The following is a 13,338-nucleotide window of genomic DNA, read 5'->3' on the forward strand; positions in this document are numbered from 1 at the left end:
GGCTCATGCAGGCAGAAGAATGTTACACACAGACAGGCGTGCAGACATAAATGCAACACAGCCTGGTGGGCATTTTCTCGCTAACCAGCTCACAGCTGGATAGAATTATCTTCAACAGGTTTCTTGGTATTCAGTTTTGCGACATTCTTTGAAGCAAGCCGTCAATCATTGAAATCATCACTGTTCTTTGACAAAAACAGAAATAAGAGCTACGGAAGGCAGCATTCCATCAGACCTCCTGTAACACTTCCATCCTGTTTATGCAAAAATAGAAAAAAAAAAACATCGCACACAGACAGGCTGGAGCCAGGTGCTCATGCTCAAAAATCTTTCGAGATACTGCGTTTAAGGTGCATATACACTTCAGGTGCTGTGTTGACATGTATTGTTGCTTTACCGGAAGAATAAATCCTGCTCAGATCACTTCAGGAATCTTGTGCTCTGCTGAGGGACGCTGCATTTATCCTCAGGGCAGGATTTCTGAGAAAGGGAGTTATAAAACAACCACTACAAAGTCTTCCCCCCACCCACCTCCTTCCACTATCTCTCTACTTATATCTCTCTCTCTCACACACACACACACTCTCTCTGACACACTCATATAAAAATGCAGTTGCTTTATAGTATTAGTGTTTGTTGAGAGCGGTGATAGTGAAAAGCAGTAAAAAGTTTGTCTCCTTTTGTGTGCAGAGAGTAAAAAACTGCCGGGATATGGAATATATGATTTACGGATTCAGTATTTTTTGGGAGTATTTCCCCACAAACATGCATTTGTGAAAGAAAATTGCCCACAATACAAAATCCTGCAAAAGATCGAATTAAAACTAACTGGAGCAGAAGAGAATCTATAATAATATAATAATATCTAAACATTAAAATGGTGCGGCTGTTTGCACGTTCACTTTTTAGTGAACTTTAGGACTGTGTTTGAAATGAGACATACATAATCTGTCTTCACAATTTTCCTAAAAGCTCTTAGCCAAGGGTACTTTCCATAACTGCTGCAGTTCATCCTGATAAAATGGTTATCTGGGGGTCCAGTTTGCAGGTGACATAGTGACCTAAATACGTGTTGGAAAGAAACAAATAAAGGGTAAACAAACAGGTTCTAGGTTCAGTGCTTGACAGAAACAGGAGTATGTTGGGATTTATGATCCAGCCATAAACAATAAACACTCATGTGTCGGTAATAAAAGGTACTTTAATGATCCAACAGAGAGACGGTAAACTGACTGCAGTTACTGGCATTCTTGGATTACAACTGAGAAGTGATGCAGCCACCTTAACTTTAAATCTAAGTATTTGTTCCTGAATGTAATCAGTTCAAGGTATTGGATTTGACTGAATAAGAATCGAGTTGTGAGATAGACGCTGTCTGAGTGCCACATCAATTAGATTTACTGGAAAAGAAGAATCAACTTTTTTTTTCTTTTTTTCTTTTCCATGTGTACAATATTTTTGGTAGTGAACTTGCTGATGCAGGGCCTTCAGAATAACTGTGTGAACAAGACAGAAGGTTGTTTGTCCCAGCGGGAAAATGGTATTGTGGGATTTTTCTGCACATTCATTGAACTGTGGGTGGCTCTCATTCTGGGAAACTGTAGTTGTTCTAATGCGGTGTGAAAAGAAGCACTTTTTTTTTCTCCGTTGGGTTGTTACGATTTATCTCATGCCTTAATGGAGCGTCATGTTGTACTATCTCATGTTGATTGCAGCTTAATAATTACAGGCACGAGAACATTGCAGGAATCTCAGATGGGAACTGCTGGAAGCTGTATAAGCTGGAGAGATTTCTGGAACAGGCAGATTGTTTGTTTACATACAGGTCGTAAGGGTGGTACAGACTGTACAACAATTCCAAGATTTCTGGCTAACAACCGGGAAAAAGACGGAATAGCAGGGTCGTGGTTTGGAACACCTCCAGAAGAATTTCCTGTCTACAGGGAGTGCCCAGCTACAAGGGGACAAAAGGAAATTCCTTGGATATATAGAGAGAGACGCCTGCGGTGCTCCTTTCTGATTCAGGACAAGCTTACTGCAGCACTTTATTACCATTATTATTATTGTGATTAATGCCTTGGGAAGAAAATGAAAACCTGCTGCATTTAATGGTCGGAGTAAAAAAAAAAAAAAAAGATCCCATTGAGCTCCTGCATGTGAAGCGTGCAATCAGAATACATATCTGAAATATGCAGGAGGAGTCATGGAGACTGGAACTCCCTCTGTTAGGCCTCTCAGGGGTCACTGAGTTGATGTTTGCAGAGGTCACAAACCACAAACCTACACTAAAGTGTAGGAGTTTCACGTCTACACTGAAAAGGCCAAGAGAGAAATAATGAATGTGCTGTGAAAGAAGAAGACGAAGAAGAAGAAGAAGTGCATATTCATTGATGCAGCTGCGATTTTATTTGAGCCTATCAAAAAGGCAGGAAACAGATGATTGCTGAGCAGATGAAAGAGTGCTCCTGTAACTCACTCTAGCAGAACTCTGAACAGGAACACACCTGCACCAGGAACAATAGGCTCTATTCAAGGTTCCTAATGACTCGTAGTCAGTTTATAGTCCCCTGATATGACTTCATTGTGTCTGCCATGAAGACATTTCGTGCAAGGTCATCGAAGGCCGAGTCATACACACATATGGAGTCATTTACTGATTGAGGGAATAGCTTGGATCAAAGCTTCCCTCTGGGTGACTGATGCATCCTGAGTAGCATGCTCAAACATCTGTGACTGAGTCAAGCCTGTTAGACAATGTGGGGTATGAGGGGAAAACTTATCATTAAGGGAAAATTTGCAATCTTGCTCCTCTAGAATTACGGGACATCTTCCAGGTAAATCCCACTGAAATGTCCCTGTCCTCTGCCTGGCACATATCACAGACCTCTATCCTCACTCTTATCTGAACCGTAACCACAAAACTGGTGTGTGGACATTGCACGTAGCTACACACTATCCATCCGGAAATGTCAGACTTACTGGCACAGCTCGGGATCAAGTTACTACGACTGTGTTCTAGAGGAAGTGTACGTGTCTGTGTTTGCATGTGTTCACGAACGTGGCGGATAATTATTGTAATGGCATTTGCATGTGCATGTTGTATTTGTGCACATGCACGATGGTGCACTGTGCACAGACAGTTCTGATGTAAGTTATACGTAGTTTTGCTTGAGCACATTTAAACAAGGTGTTCTCAGTTAACAGCATCTCCCAGCCAACCTGCTATTATAGTGTAGACAGATTTATTACCATCTACCCAATGACATCAGCCAGCTATTCCTGGGATTTGTGGGAATCAAAGTCCATTTTGAAGATCCCGATTATGTCACTGGCTCCCTTTGTCTCCAAGCATTTGATACTGATAAACGGATGGTGGCGGCAGCGGCAGGCGGGCCGAGATAGGCAGCCAGCATCAGATCAATCATATTATCTGCCATGATGCAATCTGACTGTTTGAGGCAGCAGTTGATCATGATCTGGACACTGGCCATTTTTGGGGGGAAGGGAGGTGGACGTGGCAAATGTGTATTCTCCAGATGCGGCTCGTACCATCATGGTGGTATGACCTCACATACTTATTTCAGCCGGAAAATGCAGAGATCAAAGAGGTGCAGATTGTAAGGCTGCACGTGATGGTTTCCTTCAGGGTGTTAATTACTTTTTCCTCTTGTTTGCACATGACTCATACGCTGTTAAATATATGAAGAGAGGAGTTGAACCTTTTGGGGAACATTCTGTATTCGCTTTCTTGAGAGTTACATGAGAAAATTGGTACCACTCTCATGGTCGCACAGTAAATATTAATATCAGCTATTTAGCTTAGCTTAGCTTAGCAGCAGAGAGTGGAAACAGTGGGAAACTGCTAGCCTAGCTCTGTCCAATGGTAGCAACAACAACAGTAGCTGTTTTACTGTTTGTTTTTACTTTATTTTCTGTAACGATTAGACAAACAATACGAATTGTGTTCATTAGTAAGCTGTAGAGGGGTTGGGAGGTTACTTTTGGACAGAGCCAGGTTTACTGTTTCCTAGTGTTTCCCGTCATCGCGCTAACCAGCTACATATTTCCCGGACAGGCATGCGTGTGGTATTCTCATTGAATTCTCGGCAAGAAAGCGAAAACGCTTATTTCCCAAAAACGTGAAACAATTTCTCCCAAAGTCAACAATTAAAAAGCTTATTTCATAATTTTTAGAGACTCGTGTGGCATGAGAGTGAAGAATGTGATGCGGATCAGCTGACATACACGCTACAATATCACACGTTTGAACTTCAACTTTCCAGTAAATGTTAAGGTGCCATGTGCTAAGCAACCACATCTGGTGCAATGCAGCTAGTGGTGGAAAATAATGACACACTGGATGCCGGGCACTGATGACGTTTGTGACATTCACTTCTTTCTTTAACTTCTTCCTCAACACCGTGACTGAGCAGTTAAACTGACAGATTCACACGTTCTCTGTGTGCATTTCCTGTATTCATTTACACAAGCACTACATGTCAAAATAGTCACTGCCACATTGTGTCAGTAATATGTGATTTGGAAAGAAAGGGGTTTTGAAATTCCAGTACTGGTCTTTCAGAATTTAGTCTTGCGATATCTGTCTCAATAATAGCCCCAGCTGAAGCTTCCAGCTTACTGTCACATAGCTGAAAGGTTGGCAACCAACCCATGTGCTCTTCCCCTCGTAACTTATCCACAACAGCACTCAACAGCACTTGTATTGTTTCAGTGGTTTATGCCAGGAAAATTAAAGCGAAGAAAAAAAAAGTTTATCACAGATCTCCTGTTGTCACAGTTAAAGCCCCCCCCCCTCCTTTCCGTTTTGTTAACCTTGAATAGCAGCATTGGCACTGTCCCCGTCAATGGGTGCTATGTAAATATTGGAGGAGTGCCTGGAGTTGCAAAGTTTGCTGGTCATTTGCTGGCAGGGGATAACGTCAAACAAAGCCAGAAAGTACGTCATGAAATCAGGAATCAAATGATTTATTCATTCTTGGCAACCTGATAGGATAGTGTTAAAAAAAAAAGGCATCACAGCTGTTGTGACATAGATAGACACATTTTTAAAGGTTAATAATTTATGACAGTGGTGGAAAAAACATTTACTTCAATACTGAACTTTACTTCCTTAGAGTATTTCATTTTTATTTTTATTTTTTTGACACTTTACTCACCACATTTCATTTCAAGTACCATTACTTTTCCAGAATAATATTTCACTCTAAACATACAATCAGCTTACAACATACAGTTTAAATCACACAAACACTACGTTAAATACTTAAAATGAGCTTCCCCTCGAGCTACAACAATAAAGTGCTGCTTATATATCAGTACATACATTAATAATAATGATCCGATGATATAATAATATAAGACGGATAGAAATCCTTCTGCACGAGTAGGTTTTTAAACACTTTGTGTCTGTATTGTCTATACTTTATCTTGCGCTGTTGCTACTTTTTTGAGCAATGCATTAGATGGAAAATAAGAATTAATATCAAAAGGTTGCATGAAGCATATGGTAAAAAGATCACACACTTAACAAGATCGTTTGGCATTGTACATTGTATATATCCTTGTATATAATTTTGAGGGTGTGAAAGGTACAAGTTAATAGCTTTGTGTTCTGCTTTTAGAGCTCTTCCCAGAAGGCAGCTGTGACAGTCACACTCAGCTAAAAATAGACTTGCATGAAGCAGCAAATACCCAGCATGTTTACCGCCAACATTCATTCCTTTACAGAAGTACCAACATTCTGTTTTGAAGTTGTCTCCTAATGGATAAAAAGAATCTTCCCTGTTTTGTGCATAAGGGTGGAGACGTTTTTATCAGCCCTGCAGACAGTAGAGTGCACTTTTAGTACTTTGCAATGATATATAACATAAGTAAGATCTCTCTTTTCTGCTGGTGAATTAACTCATAGAAATAAACGCAAAGTCTGATTTTGTGTGAGGTTTCATATCAATTATTTATTTTCCTTTCAAGTTTTTTCTTGTAATTATATTTTATTTTGCTTTTTGCAGTGCTCACAGTTCCCTTAACTCTAAAGGCTAAAACAAATAATAATACTAATTTACAGGGAAGAACACAGTAATAATACTTTGTTCTTCCCTGTAAATTTACAGTAATGCTCTATGAAAGTGTTGCGTAATCAGTGTGAAGACAAGGATCTCTGATTCTCCTGAACAAAATGTTCTTTTGTAGATTGCTGCCGTCACCCTACATTCCACATGGGTAGTTAACTCAAAACACAAACATCAGTGCCAAAGAAGGACATTCAAGTTTGTGACTACTTTTTAAAAAATGAATTGTGAAAAAAACAGTTCTTGTGGCTTTGTACTTCATTCTCAACTGTGGTGGTCACACATGACACTTAACTCAAAGAATCACACAAAGAACGACATTGACAGCAAGAACAGACAAGAGCGAGTGAAAGAGAGACGGTTACCAGGAAATTATTACTGGATGACTGGTAATAACACAGAAGTGGCCTTGCTCAACCAACAAGGAAGTTTTACAGTAATACCACAGAGAAAAGGAAATGCTACATAGTTGGAAACAAAGTGACATTAAAGTAAGGGATACAGGTAGAGGCTGGAAGTGAAGCTACTGTACATGATAACGAAACAGCGTTAACAGGAATTAGATATACTGATTTACCAGGAACCTTCCAGCATATCAGTCACAGTTCCACAGCAACTTACTGGATTTGAATCACACAGTTTACATCTCACACGCCTACAAGGCTCCAGTAAGTTGAATTTTTAGATTTTAAACTCAATCCCTCATTCAATACACGGCATTTGCCTATGTTGTTGACTTAACCTGAATTCAGGGCTCACTGTATTCAGCTGTACAAACAATACGCGGCTCCATTGTAATTGCCAATGCCACAAATAATTTCATCGAACTAGCAAAACATGCAGAGCTTTTAAAAGATCTCCCTGTTCATTGAAATTCTGCTCGACCCAGCTGCTCCAAAATATTTTGTCGAATAACATTTTGCTACCTTTCACCCGTCTTTCCTGTCGAGAGGGCCGCTTTTTTCCCCCTCGTATCCAGCGGGTTTACGGGAACCATGAGCTAGAGTAGATTTCTGAGTCAGTGTGGGAAAACCTAAACAGCTGCCTTTTCCACTAAACAGTGGTTTAGACCAACAAGCTATCGTGCAAGGGTTTGTCTCATCCACTAAATTAGGGATGAATTCATCGACATTGCTTGTGAACTGAAATCCCTTTCAGTGTCACGTTTGGGAGGCTAATTCTGCTGAGCCTGGATACCCATTTAGAAACACAAGAAAACATGGAAAAAGGGAGGTTTTGGGTTTTCTATTTAGATTCTGTAAACCTACTGGAGATAAAAAACACACACTCACAGACGTGCATAGCCTACAGAGCCAAATTTGTCATTTGCCAAACCTCACACCAGGATCCTCAGAGGCTTGGCTGGAGTCCTGCAGCGTGTGCTACAGCAACAGAGTAGAAAGCTTTCTTAGCTTCAGGTCACTTGGTTCATCAGCCGCCTCGACTGACCGACCATCTGAGGGTTGACCTTAAGTAAGCACCGTGTGGTTTTGTTTATTTCGTGTGTTTTTTTTCTTTACAAGCCTTGACGTCTGGGGGCACTTACAGGTTCTTCCTTGCTGCACTTCTATTCTACTCTATCAAAGGATTAATTGACTTAGGAAATTACAGTAAACATGATAAAAAGCCAAGTCAGCATGCTGTAGACTAATGATGTGCATAGTGGTTTCCATGGAGACCTGGTAAGTTAAAACACAATGTGGGGGTTTCTCCCTCCCAGCGTCAGCCAACTTTCTGCGTCTTTTCCTCTCCATTGACTATCATCATTGTCCCCGGGGAGACTCTGGATGCTAAATACATGCCTCATGATGATGACAGTAGATTTTCTGGAAACAAGTGGAGTGTTACGAGGCTATCCCAGTGATCCCTCCTCCCCCCTCGCCCTGTATCCTGCTGGTGGTCTGAATCAGACAACACCTGACTCACCTCTGTGGACACAGCTGGCTTTTACCAAAACTCATCAGGCTCTTTGGCGTCAGTTCGTTTTTCAGCCAAGCCCCTCCCTGTGTCCAGTTCCCAGCGGAGGTTTGGTTAAACGAACACCAAAACAAAGAAATGTATGTCTGTATTTTAATCTGAATACGTTTTTCTGGGAACTGAACCGGCCTGTGCTGAGAAACGTCAGCGCATCTAACGTTCAGGTTGTTACTGACATCTGTCTGCTGATGAGTAAAATGAATGACTTACTTGAAGGGAGGCAAAGCTTGACATGACACCACCGCCTGGAGTCAGTCTATAGTACAGTAACCACCTTAGGCTAGTGCTCATAGTTGAGTCAGCAGGGAGGAAGCTGATGTGGATGATATGACCACACTATCAGTCACAGGCATGTTGCTAAAGATTGATCTTTCTTTAACATGATGATCTGAAGTCACACTTCCTCAACCAGCCTCATGCTACTATGCAAATTATTAAAAAAGGAATGAGAAAAATAAGACTTAGGGTTCAGGTCAGGAGGACTGTTGAACGGCTCCAGATTCAGAAATGGTGAACTGTGCCAAAAAAAAAACTATCCATTAATACTACTTTTTAAAAACTTTTTAACTTCTATCTGTACTTTTTTAGTAAAAATCTCTTTTTTGTAAGGTGATTACACTCACTATGTAATTATTAAACACATGTTTATAACGCGTTATAGTGTAGTTGTAAGCAGATATGACATTTTAAGTGTTTATTAACGCAACATTTGGCCACAATTAAAACTCGTCCTAGGAAGCTATCATTACAAGTGTGTTTTACTATATTGTTTGTAGCTACACCAGCCTCCACTAAGGTTGACAAATGAACTCATATCTGCTTATAAATACATAACAGTATTTGTTATAGTATAGTTTATAGTTTATTGGGTGTTTATACACTTTTGGTGGCATATTTTATTCACATTCACAGTTTGGGCTGGGAAATAAAGTTTCTACTGTTTTAATTAGAACAATATGTTTGGTGTCTTTTGAGCATATGTGTGCCAGGTGGTATGCAGTTGGACACAATAAGTAACATAAACTAATATCAAGCACACATTGGCATATTTAATACTAAGAGAGGGACTGACCCGGTTTTAATAAGGCGCTTAAGAATAATCATATGTTAATTAACACTGCAGGGAAAGACTGATATAAAATTATGACCGTTAGTAATAAATAATAACCCGTTGCCCATGGTTACCAGCTGTTGCTTTTGGGAAACAAAGTCTAAGTTTACTGTTAAGTTCCCCAAAATCTGCGTTGTCGCCCTCTATATGTGGAACTGGTGTTGAGCATATGAGCTGCCATTACTGTGAATTTCTCAGAAACCGACAGCACACAGTGAATCATTACCTCACACTAATGCGGAACTGATGCAGAAAAAAAAAAAAAAAACAGGAAAAAAAAAAACATTGATCAGATAATATAGATTTGATTATCATGTTCTATCATCAAATGTTTTTAAAAACAGTAAATAGAGGTTTGTTACCAAAGGTACATAAGTACTGCTTGGAACTCCTCCTTAACTTCATTTTGGAGGAACAGCGGGGGGGAGGGCACTTCTCATAGCAGGAATCCTTTAAAAAAAATAAATAAATACATGCTTCCTGTCAAACTACCAGAGAGAGAGAGGCTTTACTGGAAAGAGGAGGCGGAGTCAGCCTAGTTCTTATAAGCTCTGCTCCTCCTGCTCCGTTAGTAACTCACACAGCTCTCCACGGGCAGCTCACAGGCTGCAAACACACAGACACAAAAAGTGTTTAACAAGTCTGAAGTTTGTTGCCAAAGAAACAGACAGACAAACTGCTGGGTGACTTTTGAACTTTTGTCTACTTGGATTTATTTTTTTCAAAACGAGCGAGTTTGGAGGAACATTTAAAGGTGAGGATCTGTCTTTTCTTTCTTTTCTTTTTTTTTATTTATTCATTACAATACTTATTATTTATGTATAAGCAGGATTTTAAAAAATAGATCAATGTGTTTAAATGAGGGTTAGTGAATCCGGTTATGTGTGTAAATTGCGCAATCAGGATTACGATGTCCTTACTGGAACTGGCCGCAGTGGTGAGTCCCGAGGGCTGATTACATAAAAAGTTTCCCCGAAATGGCTGGAAGTTAAATGGAAGCATTTTTAGTTAAACGTTCTGTTGAAACCACAACTCATCTCAAATAGAGGAGAGGAGTCAAAGAGTTTTTTAGATGATTAAAAAGTCATGGGGCTCTGGGACAATTTCCCAATCATCACCAGAGATGTTTAAAGACATGATGTACAGGGCCTCCACATCTGGAAAAATAGTTTCCAGTAGAGCGGCAAGAGTTGAAGAGAATTACATTAGACTTCAAAATGGATTAAACAGATCTTAGTTGTTATTGTATGTCAAGTTTAAATTTGTATTTCAATGTATCATGAGCTCAAACTCTTCTCTCTTATCTCTCCAGGTGTTCATTTCCAGACAGACCGACTTCCTCAACAACCCTTTGAACCTCAGTTTCATCACCATCTCTTCTTTCCTTGTCTGTGTGGTGCCCAGTGCTCCCCCAGGCTGCCTAGAGAGCGGGCACAGCGCCATGGTAACTCACAGCAAGTTTGACAACGCAATGAGCAGCAGCCTCTTGGACTCCAACATGCGGCTGCCTCACCGTTACAAGACTTTCACCTCCAAGACGCAGTACCAGATGGTCCTCGGGACGCTCCACAAGCTCCAGGAAAGTGGCTTCTACTGGGGCGCCATCACAGGGAAGGAGGCCAACGCCATGCTGGCAGCTGAAGCCACTGGCACGTTCCTGATCAGGGACAGCTCCGACAAACGGCACCTGTTTGCCCTCAGTGTCAAGACGGCATCTGGCACCAAGAACCTGCGCATCCAATGTGACACATCCTCTTTTTTTCTGCAAACAGACCCTAAGAACATTCAGTCTGTTCCCCACTTTGACTGCGTCCTCAAGCTGGTCCATTACTACATGTCTCAGAGCAAAGGGAACTCTCGCAGTGGGAGTATCTACTACATTTACTCTGGAGGGGAGAAGATCCCACTGGAGCTCATCAAACCTCTCTCCTGCAGCTTATCCACCTTGCAGCACTTGTGCAGGAAAACAGTCAATGGACATTTGGACATTTCTTCTAGCAGAGACCAACTTCCTCATCCTCTTAAGGAGTTCCTTCAGGAGTATGATGCCCCTATCTAGAGGTGTTGGACTGATGCTCTTGAACGGGCAAAGACTTGAGAGTGTTGGAAAGAAACCGGGTGGTTTCAGTACAGCTACATTCGACGACATGCACTGTGTCTGAGGAGTTACTATAAAGCAGAGAAAGAGAGTTATGTGTACTGACAGGATGTGTTCTCACAGCAAAGTGGGCCTCCTAAGGTCCAAGAAGAGGCACTGGATTAGGGACTGATCCACAAAGAGGGCACTGCTGTAATCTAGTGGTGTGAAAGAGCGATAACCTCTGCTGATGACGTACAACTTACTGAAAACTGTAGTCAGCTGTCTACAGTCTGATGACACACAGGTTCCCTCTGCTGCTAACCAATGTGCTGCGAGGCTGTCGAGCACACACACATCAGCTTCCTTGGATGATGCATCCAACCAGCATCCTGGGATCTCTGACCAAGTGTACGCTGGAAATTCACAGACAATGGAAACTTAGAGTACAAATGAGTGGACACTGATGGCCTTCTGGGTGCATGTTTTGTACCAGCCATGATGGGAAAATGGCTCAACTTTAAAAAAAAGAAAAAGAAAATCTGAATCTTATTAGAGACCAGAAAATGTTAAAAGAAGACATGTTCCTGATGTTTTGTTTAGAAGAAGGGTTTATGCCAAACTTGCCTGAACTAGACAACAGTTTGTTGGCACACAAACATGACTGAAACCTAGCAGATCTTACTTGAGAGAATAGTCACATTTTTATAAGGCTTCAGTGGTGAGAAAATACGCACCAAAAGATGTGGTAGTTTTTGTGGCACAGACAGGATCACCATTGCTTCCAAATGAATGTATTAAATAATGGTATCTGTCTTTTCCTGATAAGGAGAAGTGTCCAAATGTATCTTATTTTCATGAGTTTACATGAGTGAAGGTGAAATCTGCTGTCTTTTATAAAGATGTACTTTTTGCCAGCCAACCACTGGCTACGGATGCTTGAAGATATTTGAGAAGTTTGACGAAGCGGGCAGACTGATACAACTTTGCACTTATTTATATTTGGATGGTGACATTTCATTAATTTATAATAAAATAGCACTATTTTTCTATGAAATGAGATCTCAGTGTTTGATTTGTTTGATGATGACTGAAACTTTATTTCCACAGGCGGAGTTTTGGGGTTTTTATGACTAATAGTAAAACATCGCATTACAACACACATGGATCTTTAAGTTTGCTTAACATTGCATTTGGTCACAGAGTTTGGGTGACGAGTTCACAGTTTTTCATGATTTCCTCTTAAATCACCTTCTGCCTCAAACCCAGATAGGTAATCACAGCTCTTTTAGAGATACACTAAACTCAACCATATCATCAAAACCTTATCAATTCATCAAGAGCTTTGAAGTTTCTATTTTAAAGATTAGTTTCCTAGAACAGAGAAAAATAATGTGTCATTCTCTCTGAGCTGATAACTTCTTCCTCCGTCAAAAAGCAGCTGCTTCAGACAAAATACACCAGAAGGGTAAATTAGCAATCCTGTCTTCTGAAGAACCTTTTGTTCTATTGTGACTCACTGGATTCTTTGGAGCTTGTGGCGTGACCCAACACGCTCTCACATGCACAAACATAATGATACAGCAGTTTGCTTATAACATGAATGGCAAGTACACAGATTCTCAGAACTGTCCCCCGCCCTGTACACAAACATGCATTCAGGTAAAAAAGAAAATTCATATGTCAACACTTCAGTATGTCAATACAAAGTTCAGAAACTAGGTATATTCATTGCATACCTCATCTTACTTTATCCAGTAATCAAGCTGAGAGCTGCCAACATTCTGCAACATGCCCTTAAATTTAACAACAGTAGGTCTGACATGCTGCCTCTTCACCTGCACCCACGCAGTCTGACTCGGCGTACAGAAAGTACCACAAAATAAAATACCACAGAATACCACAGGACTGTATTTAAAGCAGAGTAGCAGCAGCAGACATATACAAGTCAATTCCCCCTCCAGCCTGCTGAATTGAATCAGCTTTCTTCTGCAGTCTAAATTATTGCTGGGATTATTTTTAGATCAACACATCCTGTGCTCCATGGCCCCCTTCCTTTATATAAAAAAAATGAAAATAAAAGC

General features: G+C 40.7%; 1 protein-coding gene across 1 annotated transcript; it reads left to right on the top strand.

The window, feature by feature from the left end:
• Positions 1-9,730: 9,730 nt before the first annotated feature.
• socs3a (suppressor of cytokine signaling 3a) lies at positions 9,731-12,311 on the top strand. The gene is made up of 2 exons (XM_010738599.3): positions 9,731-9,931; positions 10,490-12,311. Exon 2 carries the CDS (start codon positions 10,619-10,621, stop codon positions 11,234-11,236), a length of 618 nt encoding a protein of 205 aa, XP_010736901.1. The 5' UTR covers positions 9,731-9,931; positions 10,490-10,618; the 3' UTR covers positions 11,237-12,311.
• Positions 12,312-13,338: the final 1,027 nt, after the last annotated feature.

This window comes from Larimichthys crocea, chromosome XII, assembly GCF_000972845.2.
Source record: "Larimichthys crocea isolate SSNF chromosome XII, L_crocea_2.0, whole genome shotgun sequence".
Lineage (NCBI taxonomy): Eukaryota > Metazoa > Chordata > Actinopteri > Sciaenidae > Larimichthys > Larimichthys crocea.